This window comes from Leopardus geoffroyi, chromosome B3 (assembly GCF_018350155.1).
Source record: "Leopardus geoffroyi isolate Oge1 chromosome B3, O.geoffroyi_Oge1_pat1.0, whole genome shotgun sequence".
NCBI lineage: Eukaryota > Metazoa > Chordata > Mammalia > Carnivora > Felidae > Leopardus > Leopardus geoffroyi.
This window is the reverse complement of record NC_059337.1, coordinates 20,984,405-20,998,243: the sequence shown is the minus strand read 5'-3', so window position 1 is coordinate 20,998,243 and position 13,839 is coordinate 20,984,405. Positions and strand designations below refer to the sequence as shown.

The window sequence follows — 13,839 nt, the reverse complement described above, 5'->3', positions numbered from 1 at the left end:
AGGGGAGATAGGACAGGTCAGTGGGAATGTTGTGGCTTGCCTGGCTTTGAGCTGATGTTGTGTCCCTCCACGTGTCACTAACATGCTTGTCACTGAGGAGAATGCTTGTATTTGATTTTTATTACAGATGGCATGAGTGTGTGTGCACTTGTTTGCTATTGTTTCATCTCAAGTAATGTGGGTTATATTGCTTATTTTCCATTTAATCAAGCAGACGAAATCAGAATTGACACTTTTAAAAAATCCTAGCTTTAGTTTCACCAACTGGAGCCAAGATACTTATTAGAGCAATTTATTCAAATTAGTATACTTTTATTGCAGACAAATCATCTCTGCCCTGAGCAGCAGTCTCTCGTCCTGACATGTTAGGACCAGTCTGTGCCACAGGTCCGTGTTCTGTTCTCAGGACTCTGGGGAGGGTGTCCCACCACCTATGCCAGATTTCATTTAACTTGTCTCACTCACCATCTTCTCTTAGTGGATGGTTGATGTGGCTTCCAGCCCATGGCAGCGGGAACACTCCATGGCAATTACTTGGTGAGGGACATGGCCCTCATGTCCCTGTTGGCTGGAAAGAACTGAGGTAACCCTGGCTGGCATCTTTTTTTGAGGTGTGGCTGGCTGCTGTACCTTGGGGAGTTCACAAAAGGATTTAAATAGCATCTTCATCTAAGATGCTGGGAGCCCCAAATCCACCTGGGCCTCTATGATGTTAATTTCAGATGCTGCTCCCCATGCTGCCAAGCACGCCCCCGCCTTGCCCTCAAGATGGAAATTAGAGCACCAGATGGCCTTTCCCAAGCCCACCTCTCTGAAAACAACCCCAGCTGTTTATTATGAACTGTGGTTGTCATGGTGATGAGTGGAGAGAATGTTGACATGGAGGATAGGGTCGAGCCTGTAGAAGCTTTGGGGAGAAGTTGCCTCTATGAGTGGATCTGAGACCCTGTATTGCCTGTTGTCACCACATGCCGTGGCTCTGTGCCAGGTGTCCCCTGGACAGGTGTAGGCAGCCAGCTTATGCCCACCTGGCCAAGCTGTAACCCCATGGGGGCTGCATCCCCCAGAGGGGCACCTCTTCCATTTGCCAAAGGCACCCAGTATAAGACAAGACAAGCAGCAGTCTTTTCTTCACAATGGATTTGGCACTGGGACGAGAGACTGTCGCCCTACATCTGTGGCAGAAAACTTAGATTCCACCCCAAGCTGTAACATTTGTAGATGTGGTGTTATCTTAGTCCGTTTGGGCTGCTATCACAAAAACACCATAGACTGGGTGGCTTATAAACAACAGACATTCATTTCTCGCAGTTGTGGAAGCAGGAAGTCCAAGATCAAGGCGGCAGCAGATCTGGTGTCTGGTGAGGGGCCACTTCCTGGTTCATAGCCAGCGCCTTCCCACTGTGTCTGCACATGGTGGAAGAGGCGAGGGAGCTCTCTGGAGTCTCTTTTATAAGGACAGTGATCCTACTCATGAGGGTGGCATCCTTATGAGCTCGTCTAATCCTAATTATATCCCAAAGGCCCCATCTCCTTGGGGGTTAGGTTTCAATATATGAAATTGGTGGGGGCACAGACATTCAGTCTACAATAGGTGTGGTTGACCCATTTTCATTTGCCAGTGGTTGGTTTGTTTCTTTAGGGATTTTGGAGATGACTAGTGTCCATTCAGCTCCTAGTAAGGTAGTGCGGGCCTTCAGGAAATGAAGTCGGTGAACTCAGCCTAGGGAAAGTCACCAGGTTAGAGACCTTACAAACAAGAGGGAAAACACAGATATGCTCTAAGTGGACCTTGAAATAACCACGCGTGAAAGACGACAGAAGGTTTTCTGGGAGGATGTCGCAAATTTGAGTTTTACATAAAGCGGATGGGAATAGCATTTCCAGTGAGAGTTCCCATTATCCCCTTTGGGAGATTTTGCCTGGCATACCTTGGCCACAGTGGGTGGTGTAGAGCCAGTAGGGCAGAGGGAAGACCTAAACTAGGAGTTTGGGAAACAAGCCTGACTCCAGTAGGACCCTGGTGGCAGTGGTCCCCAAGCCAGGGTCAGCCCTACAAGAAGGAACATTGTCAGCTTGGCTTGGTCAGCATAGGGTCCACTCATCACAGCCCTCTCATCTGGGGAAGGATGGGTTCAGGTCCCAGAAGGAGGGCAGAGGAGCATGCCAGTGGTCCCAGGCAGGCCTGAGCCCCAGAGCCCCCCAACTTGGGGACATACTAGGGCAGCAGAGGGAGGCCAGCACCCATGTGCATGGTCTGATTGTTCACAGGGCTTGGGATAGGGACAGTGTTTTGGGCTTCCAGCCAAGGATGCAGGGACCTACCAGACATCTGACCCTCCTGGCCCTAGTTGCACCTCTGCATCCCCTCTATTCCAGGAAAGTCTCATTTCTTCCTGTAGCTTGAGTTCTGATTTCTCTCAGGATATGGCAACACCTTCCTTTTCCCCTTTGTGTGCAATCTTCCCAATGCTTAAGGCCCAGTCCCACTTTTTCCACCTCCCATCTGAACCATCCCTGTCCTCCCCACCTCCCAATGCCTCTGAAACGCGGTGGTGTTTGTAGTCACAGAGGGGATGCTCAGCTAGGAATCTTTGGTCTGCTTGGTGCCATCAGTGCCAGGATGGTGGGCCCATGTCTCTTGAGCTTTCTCTAACCCTCCCAGAGAGATTGAATGACATCAAAGAACACAGCAGTGACAATCTAGATAGAGAAGACTGGCAACAGCCTCTTACTGTGCCACCTGGACCTGTGGGAACTAGCCATTTGTGCCAACACCTGGAGCCTCAGTCGTCTCAGCTGTAAACAAGGAGAGGGAATAATGTCAGTTATAAATAACTTTATAAATAAAGTGAAAATAAATTTATAAATAAACACAAGTGTAGTGTATATTTATAATATAATATAAACTTATTTCCTTATAACTTATTAATGTCATCGTTATCATCATCCTCATCCTTATATTGTTACTGCTTGAATCTTTATTTCTAGAAAGTTCTGAAACTTCACATGATGGCTTACACCTCCTTTGGGATTTGGACAGTGATTTTAGTGCTGTGGATCTGGCCTTTATCTTCTGGATGGTACAAGGCACTAAATAGAGATACCTAGACTTTAAATTTTCTTAATTGAAGTAAAAGAAATTTTGGTTTGATGTCCTCTTTAAGAGAATACCTGTGACTTGTCCTTGGGGCATTTTGTTTTTTCTAGTAGTAGATTGACCAATTTGCATTAACTAAAGAATTTAGATCCTAGAGTTTAGAATTTGCATTAAACTAATAATTTATATTTTTTAGAAATATGGTGTCAACTCTTGGACACTGTTGTTGGGAATGCAAAATGGTACAGTTGCTATGGAAAAAAGTATGGTGGTTCATCAAAAATTAAAAATAAAATTATAGTGTAATCCTGCAATTCCACGTAAGGGTATATACCCAAAGAATTGAAAGCAGGAACTTTAAGAGATATTTGTACCCATGTTCAGAGCAGTGTTATTCACAGTAGCCCAAAGGAGGAAGCAACCCAAGTGTCCATTGACAGATGAATGGATAAATAAAATGTAATATATACAAACAGTGAAATATTATTCAGCCTCAAAAAGTCAGGAAATTATGACACATGTTACAACATAGATGAACCTTGAGGACATTATGCTGAGTGAAATAAGCCAGTCACAAAAAGACAAATCCTGTAAGATTCCACTTATATGAGGTACCTAGAGTAGTTAAATTGATAGAGATGACCAGTGACTGGAGTGAGACAGTAATGGGAAATTAATGTTTAATGCATGCATATTTTCAGTTGTGCAAGATGAAAAGAATTCTGGAGATGGATGGTGGTGATAGTTGCACAATGTTAATGTACTTCATGACTCTGAACTACACAGTTAAAAGTGGCAAATTTTATGTATGTTTTACCACAATTAAAAAATGATAATAAAATTAGAAAATTGGATTCAAAACATGAAGATGACACAAATAAGTGGAAAGATATATCATGCTCATAGAATGATAATTCATATTTTTAAAATGCCCATCCTACACAAGGCAGTCTACAGATTCAGTGCAATCCCTATCAAAATACCAATAACATTTTTCATAGAACTAGAACAGATAATCATAAAACTTGTAAGTAAACACAAAGACCCCAAATAGCCAAAGCAATCTTGAGGAAGAAGAACAAAGCTGAAGGTATCACAATCCCAGGTTTCAAGATACACTACAAAGCAGTAGTAATCAAAACAGTATGGTACTGGCACAAAAATAGACATAGTGATCAATGAAACACAATAGAGTCCAGAAATAAATCCATGCTTACATGGTCAAATAATCTACAACGTGGAAGCCAAGAATATATGATTGAGAGAAAATCTCTTCAGTAATGGTGCTGGGAAAACTGGACCACTTTCTTATACCACACACAAAAATAAACTCAAAATGAATTAAAGACCTGAATGTGAGATCTGAAACCAAAAAAATCCTAGAAGAGAACACAGGCAGTAATTTCTCTCTGACATTGGTCATAGCAACATTTTTTCTAGCTATGTCTCCTGAGGCAAGGGCAACAAAAGCAAAAATAAATGATTGGGGCTATACCAAACTAAAAAGCTTTTGCACAGCAAAGGAAGACACCAACAAAGCAAAGAGACAACCTACGTAATGGGAGAAGATATTTGCAAATGATATATCCAATAAGAAGTTAATATCCAAAATATATTAAAAACTTATGCAACTCAACACCAAAAAAACGGATTAAAAAATGGGCAGAAGACATGAACAGACATTTTTCCAAAGATGACATACAGATGGCCAACAGACACATGAAAAGATGTTCAACATCACTTATCATCAAGGAAATGCAAATCAAAAGCACAATGAGATATCACCTTATACCTGCCAGAATGGCTAGAATCAAAAAAACAAGAAATAAGCATTGGTGAGGATGTGGAGAAAAAGGAATTCTTGTGCACTCTTGGTGGGAATGTAAATTGGTGCAACCACTGTGGAAAACAATATGGAGGTTCCTCAAAAAATTAAAAATAGAACTACCATACAATTCAGTAATTCCATTGCTGGGTCTTTACCCAAAGAAAACAAAAACACTAATTTGAAAAGATATGTACATCCACTGTTTATTACAGCATTATTTACAATAGCCAAGATATGGAAGTAACCCAAGTATCCATCAAGAGATAAATGGATAAAGAAGGTGTGGTATATGTATGCAATGAAATATTGCTCAACCATAAAATGAATGAGATCTTGCCATTTACAACATGGGTGGACCTAGAGAGTATTATTCTAAGTGAAATAAGCCAGACAGACAAATACTATATGGTTTCACTTATATGTGGAATCTAAAAGAACAAATGAGCAAACAAAAAATAGAAATAGGCTTATAAATACAGGGAACAAACTGGTGGTTTTGAGAGTAATGAGGAGGGGGAAATGGGCAAAATAAATTAAGAGGATTAAAGGGTACAAACATCCAGTTATAAAATAAGTCACAGAGATGAAAAGTACAGCGTAGGAATATAGTCAATAATATTGTAATAAAGGTGACAGTTGGTAAAAAAAAAAAAGAGAAAATATGATTCAAAAACATTTTATAAATATAAAAGAATACATGTTAATTGCGGAAGAGTTTAAATTTTGTCCATATGTGTACACACACATACATGTACACACACATGCCTACCTACGCATTTCCCAAAATTGTATCATACTGTATCTTGGTTTATTTCTCTAATGTGTAAAAGCACCATCTCATCTTTCGCTTCCCGGTTTCCAGGTTTGCAATGGCTTGGAGCAGCCAAGGAAGCAGCAGCGTTCTGATCTCAATGGACCCGTGGACAATAACAACATCCCAGAGGTGATTTTCTCTAAGGATAAGAGTTGTGGCTTAGGATTCTGATGTTGGACCTGCATACCCCCTCATGGTCTTCTCGGCCTCTCCATGATGTTCTCATCCCACCCAGTGCCTGGGAAGGTGGGGGGTTCAAGTCAAACAAAGTTGGGTGTCTCTGTAGGAGGAGGAAGGAAAGGTTCTTTCCTGTTGAGGCTCATACCACTGTGTGTTCATGTGTTGCTAATGGTGTATTTGTTGGCGGGGGGTGGGGGGTCATTTTTGCTCCCTGGTTTGACAGAAACTCATTATACTCCACTATCAGACAGTTATGTTCTAAGCCAGCGTTACTCAACTGTGGCACCATTGTCATTTGGACCAGAACATTCTTTGTTGTGAAGGGCTGTCCTTTTCACTGTAGGATGGTTAGAAGTATCTCTGGCTTCTACTCACTATATGCCAGTAGCTCACAACCCCCTCCCCAAGCTGTGACAACCAAAAATGTCTACAGACATTGCCAAATGTCCCCTTGGGGACAAAAATCATCCCAGTTGAGAGCCACAGTTCTAAACCAACAACATGATTTTGAAAAACAATCCTGTATAAACAAACACTGCCTTGATGGAGGTTTTTAAAATGAGGCCTTAATAAATAATTTATTTCCCTTTTCTGTAGAACATAGTTTGGATGGGATTTTCCAGCTTTGGTGAAATAACTGTGGCCACCCCATAGAGTGGTGTCCAATCTCCTTTATCTTACTTTTAAAGACAAGCTCTGGTAATTCTCATGCCTACCAGTTGGAGAACCATTGGTTGTATGGTCTCTAGGCTCTCTTTTAGCAGTGGCAGGCTAATCTGGGGGTCCCTAAGTTTTAGATGATGGCCTTTGTACCCCATGTTTTCTCATGGGAATTGATTCCATATGTCCTGCCTAAACACCATGGTGCCTAAATGACATTGGTTTGCTTTATGGAGCAAGGACCATTAGTTTTAAGGAACATCAGTTACTCAGTGGGGTTTAACTTTTCACATATGGTACTCAGCCTAGATCTTATGGGCCATCTATTTAAAACTGTCATGTGTTTGTTTTCTTTTTTGTTTTTCTTTTCTTCTTTTTTTTTTTTTTTCATATTTCCTAACAGACAAAGAAGGTGGCATCATTTCCAAGTTTTGTGGCTGGTAAGTGACTTTGAATTTAATGTTTGGAAACAGTTGCATTTTTTTCTCCAAGCAAACGGTATTTTTACTTTTGTTTTCTCCTGCAAAGCTTGTTTAAAAAGCACACCTTCAAGATGAAAACAATATTATAATAAGAAAAGGTGCTTAGGCATTTTGTTTGAGCACTTTGTAAGCCCATATTGTTATAGAGGGAGGGGGATTCAGTTGATTAGGGAATGGTAGACCATCCCATTTAATTACACCCTCAGTAATGGCCTCACACATGACACTGATGATTGAATTAATAGATTGAAATGTGTCTGTATAAGCAGCTAATTATGATCTAACACTTTTGATTACAGTGGATATAATTGCATCCAAATTCAGGCTGTTACTCCTTTTTTAGACTCTTCATTCCCCTCCGCTCTCCTGTCTTTTTTTTGAGGGGGTTAATACTGCATTTCGGCATTCGATCAAAAAACCAGAACCAATCTGTTCTGTACCACTTGTTGGTGTGGGGAGAATGCCTGCTTGCCTTTTGGCATAACCAACTTTGCATTGTCTGAAGGGCTTCAGGAAACCTTGGGCCCTCCCTTTCAAAGGTCCTCCAACACCACTATAAGGAGTCTTTTATTTTTTAAAAAATTTTTTAATGTTTATTTTTGAAGGAGAGAGAGATAGTGTGAGCGAGGGAGGAGCAGAGAGAGAGAGAGACAGAATCGGAAGCAGGCTCCAGGCTCTGAGCTGTCAGCACAGAGGCCGACGTGGGGCTCGAACTCACAGACCGCGAGATCATGACCTGAGCCAAAGTCAGACATTCAACCGACTGAGCCACCCAGGCACCCCTTTAAGGAGCCTTTTAAATAGGATCTTTCTTCAGCCAGGAGGGTGTTTCCTGCTCTTGCTAGTGTTACAATAAACAGTGTGAATTTTATTAATTCTTTCAATAAACTGGTAATTAATTTTTATGAAAATTTAAAAGTGCAAGGTAAATCAATCTCCAGAGATAAGTAACTTTAAAACCTTTCCTACCCTGGTTTTCTTTTTTAGTAAAGAAGTGACACCTGGGAAACTGAGGCCCCTCCAGTTCCCTTTCAAGGGACTAATTTGAACCAGGCTAACACAATTCAAACTGGCTGAAAACGAATTTATTGGCTCAACCCAATTCCAACTGGTTCAACATTGTATTGGCTCAGTGTGGCTCAAACTGGATATTAAAAACAGTTTTGAACTGTTGGAATCAATGTTATACTGTTCAAATAGACTTGGTTCCATTTCGACCAATTGAGGTAGGCTCAAATGGGTTTTGCCCAGCTGTTTACATGTGGTTCTAGGTAAGTTTTAGCAAGTTAAAACTGGATCAAACTGGTTTTCTTCAGGGCACAATAGGTTATGATAATTCTGGTCCAGCTGGCTAGTTGTGGTTTTTTCAGGACCCAATGACTGGCACGAAGAGACAACACCCATTCCATGCCCCCACTGTAGGGTTGATTGGGTTCCTGATTCAGAGGACTCGACATCTCATAAATAGGGAAAGATGTACACTTTCCTCGGTGGTCAGAATGCCGCAACGGGGTGTACCAGTCACAGTGTTTCAGTGAGGTGGGCTCTTGTGGGTCCAAGAAGCTCGCTTTTCAAAGTATCATGGTGTCATCTGGGCAGAGCTCCCTCAAACTGCTTAGGGGAATGATTCGGATGTTAGATTCCCCTGGCTCTTGAGTCAGCCCCCTAGGTACAGAGGAGGCAGATGGAGAAGGATCAGGAAGCAGTATCAATGCCCAGGTGCTCTGAGAAGTACCTCTCACTTCTAGCATTCCAGAAAACTCACTTCTCTGTACCAGCTTATATATAAAATCAAAACAATGTTGGATGCCCCAAACCAATTCAGTGTGGCTAAAGCTGCTTGTGACCAGCTCAAACCAGTGTGGATAGCCTTAATTTAGAATTTCCTGTTAGCTATGCCCATGCAATGGTTGTCAGAGATATTGGCCCATGAGAATATGAGGGTCTGAATTCAACTGGGAAGGCTCCCCACATCTTCCTTGATGGGTGTTTCACACCCTTGGGCTCCTGCCTAGCTCCTATACAGCTGTGTGTACACTCACAGAAGAATGCCACTGGCAAACTGTGGCTCCTGCCTTATTCTTTTTGAGGAAGAAGCCCCATGTCTACTTGTACTTAGGAGACCTTGTGAATCTGTATGTTTAGTTGAACCTTAAAAGACCTTGAAGACCTACTCAACAGACTCCTCCTTGTCTCTCATTGGCCAGAGCTGTACCATATGACCAGTGCCCTGGTCAACTTCAGTGTTGACTGGAGGGTCAAGTATTTGGCTTTCCAGGAGGGCAGGGGAGAAGGTCTAGAAATGAGTATTGGGGTAACAAGCCCCCAGTGCCTACCCCAGTGCTACACCCAATCCAGCCCACAAGCATTTCAAGTGTGGGGGAACCTCCAGGGCTTGTTCAGTCTTCTGGTTGAAAGTCTGATTAGCTGAGAGGACCCAGTATAACTATGACAGGAAAACAGATCTCCCACCTCCTCTGGGTCTGAGAAATCACACTGGAAGAAAAGCTTCTTGGAGTTTTTATGAGGGATGGCCTTCAGTCCTACCTTATTTCACACCTAGTAATTGTTAATAGTAATGAAAAATAATAACAGTTACTATACAACGACAACAGACACCATCTTAACATCGACTGGGGGCTTAGTGTGCACCAGTGCCAGGGATGTGTGCTGTGCACCTGCTTCAGGTCAGCCACCACAGGAAGGGCAGATGCTTCCCCTCATTCTATAGGGTAGGAAAAATGAGGTTCAAGTAACTCATTTGAGGTCATTTGGTTGCTGATATTAGACCCATATCTGGGTACTTAGCAGCATAAATTCCTCACCAGGCTGGTTTCCTGCCTTCTTGACATGCCTTCATATACCACTACCATCAATAATGAGGCCGGGGAATTCTTTTTTTTTAATGTTTATTTATTTATTTTGAGACAGAGAGCAAGTGGGAAAGGGGCAGAGAGAGAGGGAGAGAGGGAATCTCAAGCAGGCTCCATACTGTCAAAGCAGAGCCAATGTGGGACTTGATATCACGGACCACGAATCATGACCTGAGCTGCTATCAAGAGTTGGATGCTTAACCAGCTGAGCTACCCAGGTGCTCTTGAGGCCAGGGAATTCTTATTGGGGGCTTACTTTGAGCCAGGCACAGCTCTTAAATATACTGACTCAGTAGTCCTCCTGATAACACTAAGAGGTAGGTGCTGTCACTGATGAGTAAACTGAGGCTCAGAGGGGGTAAGTCATTCACTCAAGATCACCAGGTAGTATGTGGCAGAGCAGGATTGGAACCCAGGTGGGAGTCTGAGCTCATTGTCCCCAAACTGTACTGCTTGAGCAACCCTTAGCATGCAGCAGGTGAGGAAAAAGAATAGAAAAAGAATGGAGAAGACACGTGGTTCATACTCCAGGGAGTCCACAGGAGAACCTTCCAGAGGTCAGAGCCATTGGCCCCGCTCAGGCTCAGAGTCACAGCCCTCTCTCATCAGAGGCACCTGAGTGAAGAGGCCCCCATGACCACCATCTGCAGGAAAATACCCCAGGATCTGTTGATCCTCTTGGCTCCTCTCAGACCAGAAAGGTTGATGCTGCAGGGTGAATCTTGTGCAAGGGCCCATTGGACGGAAGACCCACTGCCTTCCCTGTGGGAGGAATCCTGGAGTGGCGAGGAATGGCGGGACCCCCAGGATATCCCCTTCTGAGGGACATGGAGGCTGGCAGTGGCATAAGTCCAAGTGGATTAGGTGGTTGCCCACCTCTAAATGAGTATACATAAAAGGCTTTTCCATAAAACCAAAAAGTTGGTGCTGGCCCCAAAGCAATGGAGTCTGACAGTGGTAGCTTCAGGACAAAACAACAGAGGCTGATAGATTGTATTCTGTTCCTTACACTGTTCTCCTAATCCAACAGCCAAAGCTTATGCAAGATGTCCTAAGACACACCCCACCCCACCCCACCAACAGCTCTAGGCTTATGCTAGAACGTTGCTTGTCCTCAGGTGCCAGGGCCCTGGGGTCCCTTACAACCTGTCTCTACCATGTCAACTTCCCCCTTGTGCACTGGTCACTCATAGAACATGGGGGCCCCTGGCCCTGCTGAGCTTGCCCCTCACACCTTTTAGGGGTCCTCACCATGATAACGCCCCTTGGTTATTTTCATGTAGTGGGAACTTATGATCTGACCTTTTAAAATGAGCACTTGCGGTGAACCTGTTCAGATTAAGACTCCTAAAATGAAGACAGCTCACATCTCTTCTTCTCCAGACTGTCAGAGGGGCCAGGCTCCTGAATCACAGAGCGGGCAGGCCTGGGGGACTGGTGGGCATGTGTCTGGGATGCTGTTGGTGGGAGGATGGGAGTAAGGTAAACCTGGGCTGTAGGGGCCCAGAGCATTCCAAAGGGAAGTTGTGAAAGCCAAAAATACTTTCCTTTTTGGGGGGCATCTGGGTGGCTTGGTCAGTTGAGTGTCTGACTCTTGATGTCAGCTCAGGTCACGATCTCACAGTCCATGAGATGGACAGTGAGGAGCCTTCTTAGAATTCTCTTTCTCCCTTTCTCTTTACCTCTCTCTCTCTCTCAAAATAAATAAAGTTAAAAAAAAAATGACTTTCCTTTTTTACAAACATTATTTGATCTTGTCTCCAGTTTTCCAAATGGAGTCGTGAATAGGGATTAGACAGATTTTAAAATAGGAACTTCTATTCACTGGAGGTTTGTTAAGATATTTCTGAGTAGTGCTTAGATCAAGCCAAAATCCCTAAGAATTAAAAATGCATTCTACCCTGGAAATCCTTATTTCCCTTCTCTATCTGCACATCCCTGTACTTTTCCCTTTTCCATCTGCCCATCCCAGACCCTCGATCCCTTTCTGGAATAGAAGTTACTGTTAAGTCTCTTGTGAATCCTTCCAGAAATTTCTTGGACATATATAAAACTATAGACCCTTTTCTTAAAAATAGATATTACACTGGGACAAATGGGTCTGTACTTTGCTTTTTCATTTCTTGCTATATCTTGGAGATAACAGCTCTAGAACCACCTAATTGTTAAGTGACTGCCCAGGATTCAGGTTCATGGACATATGATGGGTATTAATGAGTCCCCCGTGGATTGTTTGGTTGTATTTAGTCAGTGCAGCAGTGAGCAGCTTCATGGATATGTCTCTGTGTCCATGTATGAGTTCTCTTACAGAAGCCATTCCTAGATAGAGCAGGGTTACAGCCTGCCACATGCCAATTTGGGTAGAAATGGCCCAAGAGGAAGACAGGGTTGTGTGTGAGAATGCTGGTTTACCAACACTGCATGCCATCCAACCGTTTGGTCTTAGCCAGGCCAACGGATGAAAAGTGATATATTCTTGATGTTATGTGCACGTCTTCCATTGGAAGTGAAGCCAAATGCCGTTTCATGTGTTTACAAGCTGTTTGTGTTGATTTTCCTGCGTGATGTCTGTTTGTCTCCTTTGCCCACTCCTCTGTTGGATTTTTGGTGTTTATTATTGATTTGCACTGTTCTTTACATATAAAGGATATTTGCCCTTTGATTTATATTGTAAAAGTTTTCATTAAGCTACTGTCATCTTTTGCTTTTTTGCATTTTTTAAAGTTTTTATTTGGGGCACTTGGGTGGCTCAGTTGGTTAAGCATCCAACTTTGGCTCAGGCCATGATCTCACGGTTGGTGGGTTCAAGTCCTGCGTTGGTCTCTGTGCTGACAGCTCAGAGCCTGGAGCCTGCTTCAGATTCTGTGTCTCCCTCTCTCTCTCTGCCCCTCTCCTGTTCACACTCTCTTTGTCTCCTTCAAAAATAAACATTAAAAAATATTTTTAAAAGTAGAGTTTTTATTTACATTCCAGTTAGTTAACACACAGTGTTAGCTTCGGGTGTACATTATAGTGATTCAGAACTTGCGTACAACACTCAGTGTTCATCACAAATGTACTCCTGATCCCCGTCACCTTTTAACCCATCCTCCCCACCTCCCCTCTGGTAACCATCAGTTTGTTCCCTGTAGTTAAGAGTCTTTTCTTGATTTAATTCTCTCTTTTTTTCCCTTTGCTCCTTTTTTTCCCTTAAATTCCACATATGAGTGAAATCATATGGTATTTGTCTTTGTTTGTCTTATTTCACTTAGCATAATACCCTCTAGCTTATCCATCTATATCACTGCAAATGGCAAGATTTCATTCTTTTTATGGTTAAGTAATATTCCTTACACACACACACACACACACCACATCTTCTTAATCTGTTCATCAAGTCAGTAGACACTTGGGCTCTTTCCATAATTTGGCCATGGTAGATAATACTGCCATAAACATTTGGGTGCCAGCAGGTACCCCCTTTCAATTTGTACTTTTGTATTTTGGGGGTAAATACCTAGTAGAGCAATTGCTGGATCATAGGGTAGTTCTATTTTTAACTTTTTGAGGAACCTCCATATTTTTACTTTGTTGAACATTTTATTAGGCAACTGTATGCATCTTTTTCCTTTGAAGTTACCAGGTTTTTGGGATTAGTATGACCTTTACACTCTTACCATTATTTTTTTTCCTTATAGAACTTTTATGATTTTAATGAATTACATATTTGATTTGTCCAGAATTTATTTTGGTATATGGATCCAGAAGGAGTTACATTTTAAGCATTTTCTTCCCAACAGCTATTTGGGAAAAACTATTTGTGCCAAAACTATTTGTGCCAAAACTATTCCATGAATTTCATTCCTCACTGAAACGAAATGCTGCCTTTGTCATATAATAAATTGTCATATACATCTAGGTCT

The 13,839-nt window shown here is 42.4% G+C and overlaps 1 protein-coding gene across 5 annotated transcripts in view; it reads left to right on the top strand.

The window, feature by feature from the left end:
* The window catches only part of APBA2 (amyloid beta precursor protein binding family A member 2), a 272,181-nt gene that overhangs the window by 220,054 nt on the left and 38,288 nt on the right, over positions 1-13,839 (top strand). For all 5 annotated transcript variants that reach the window (XM_045448855.1, XM_045448854.1, XM_045448853.1 and 2 more), the window contains exons 4-5: positions 5,791-5,871; positions 6,986-7,022. In XM_045448855.1, coding sequence (XP_045304811.1) covers positions 5,791-5,871; positions 6,986-7,022 — 118 coding nt within the window. The remainder of the gene's footprint in view (positions 1-5,790; positions 5,872-6,985; positions 7,023-13,839) is intronic.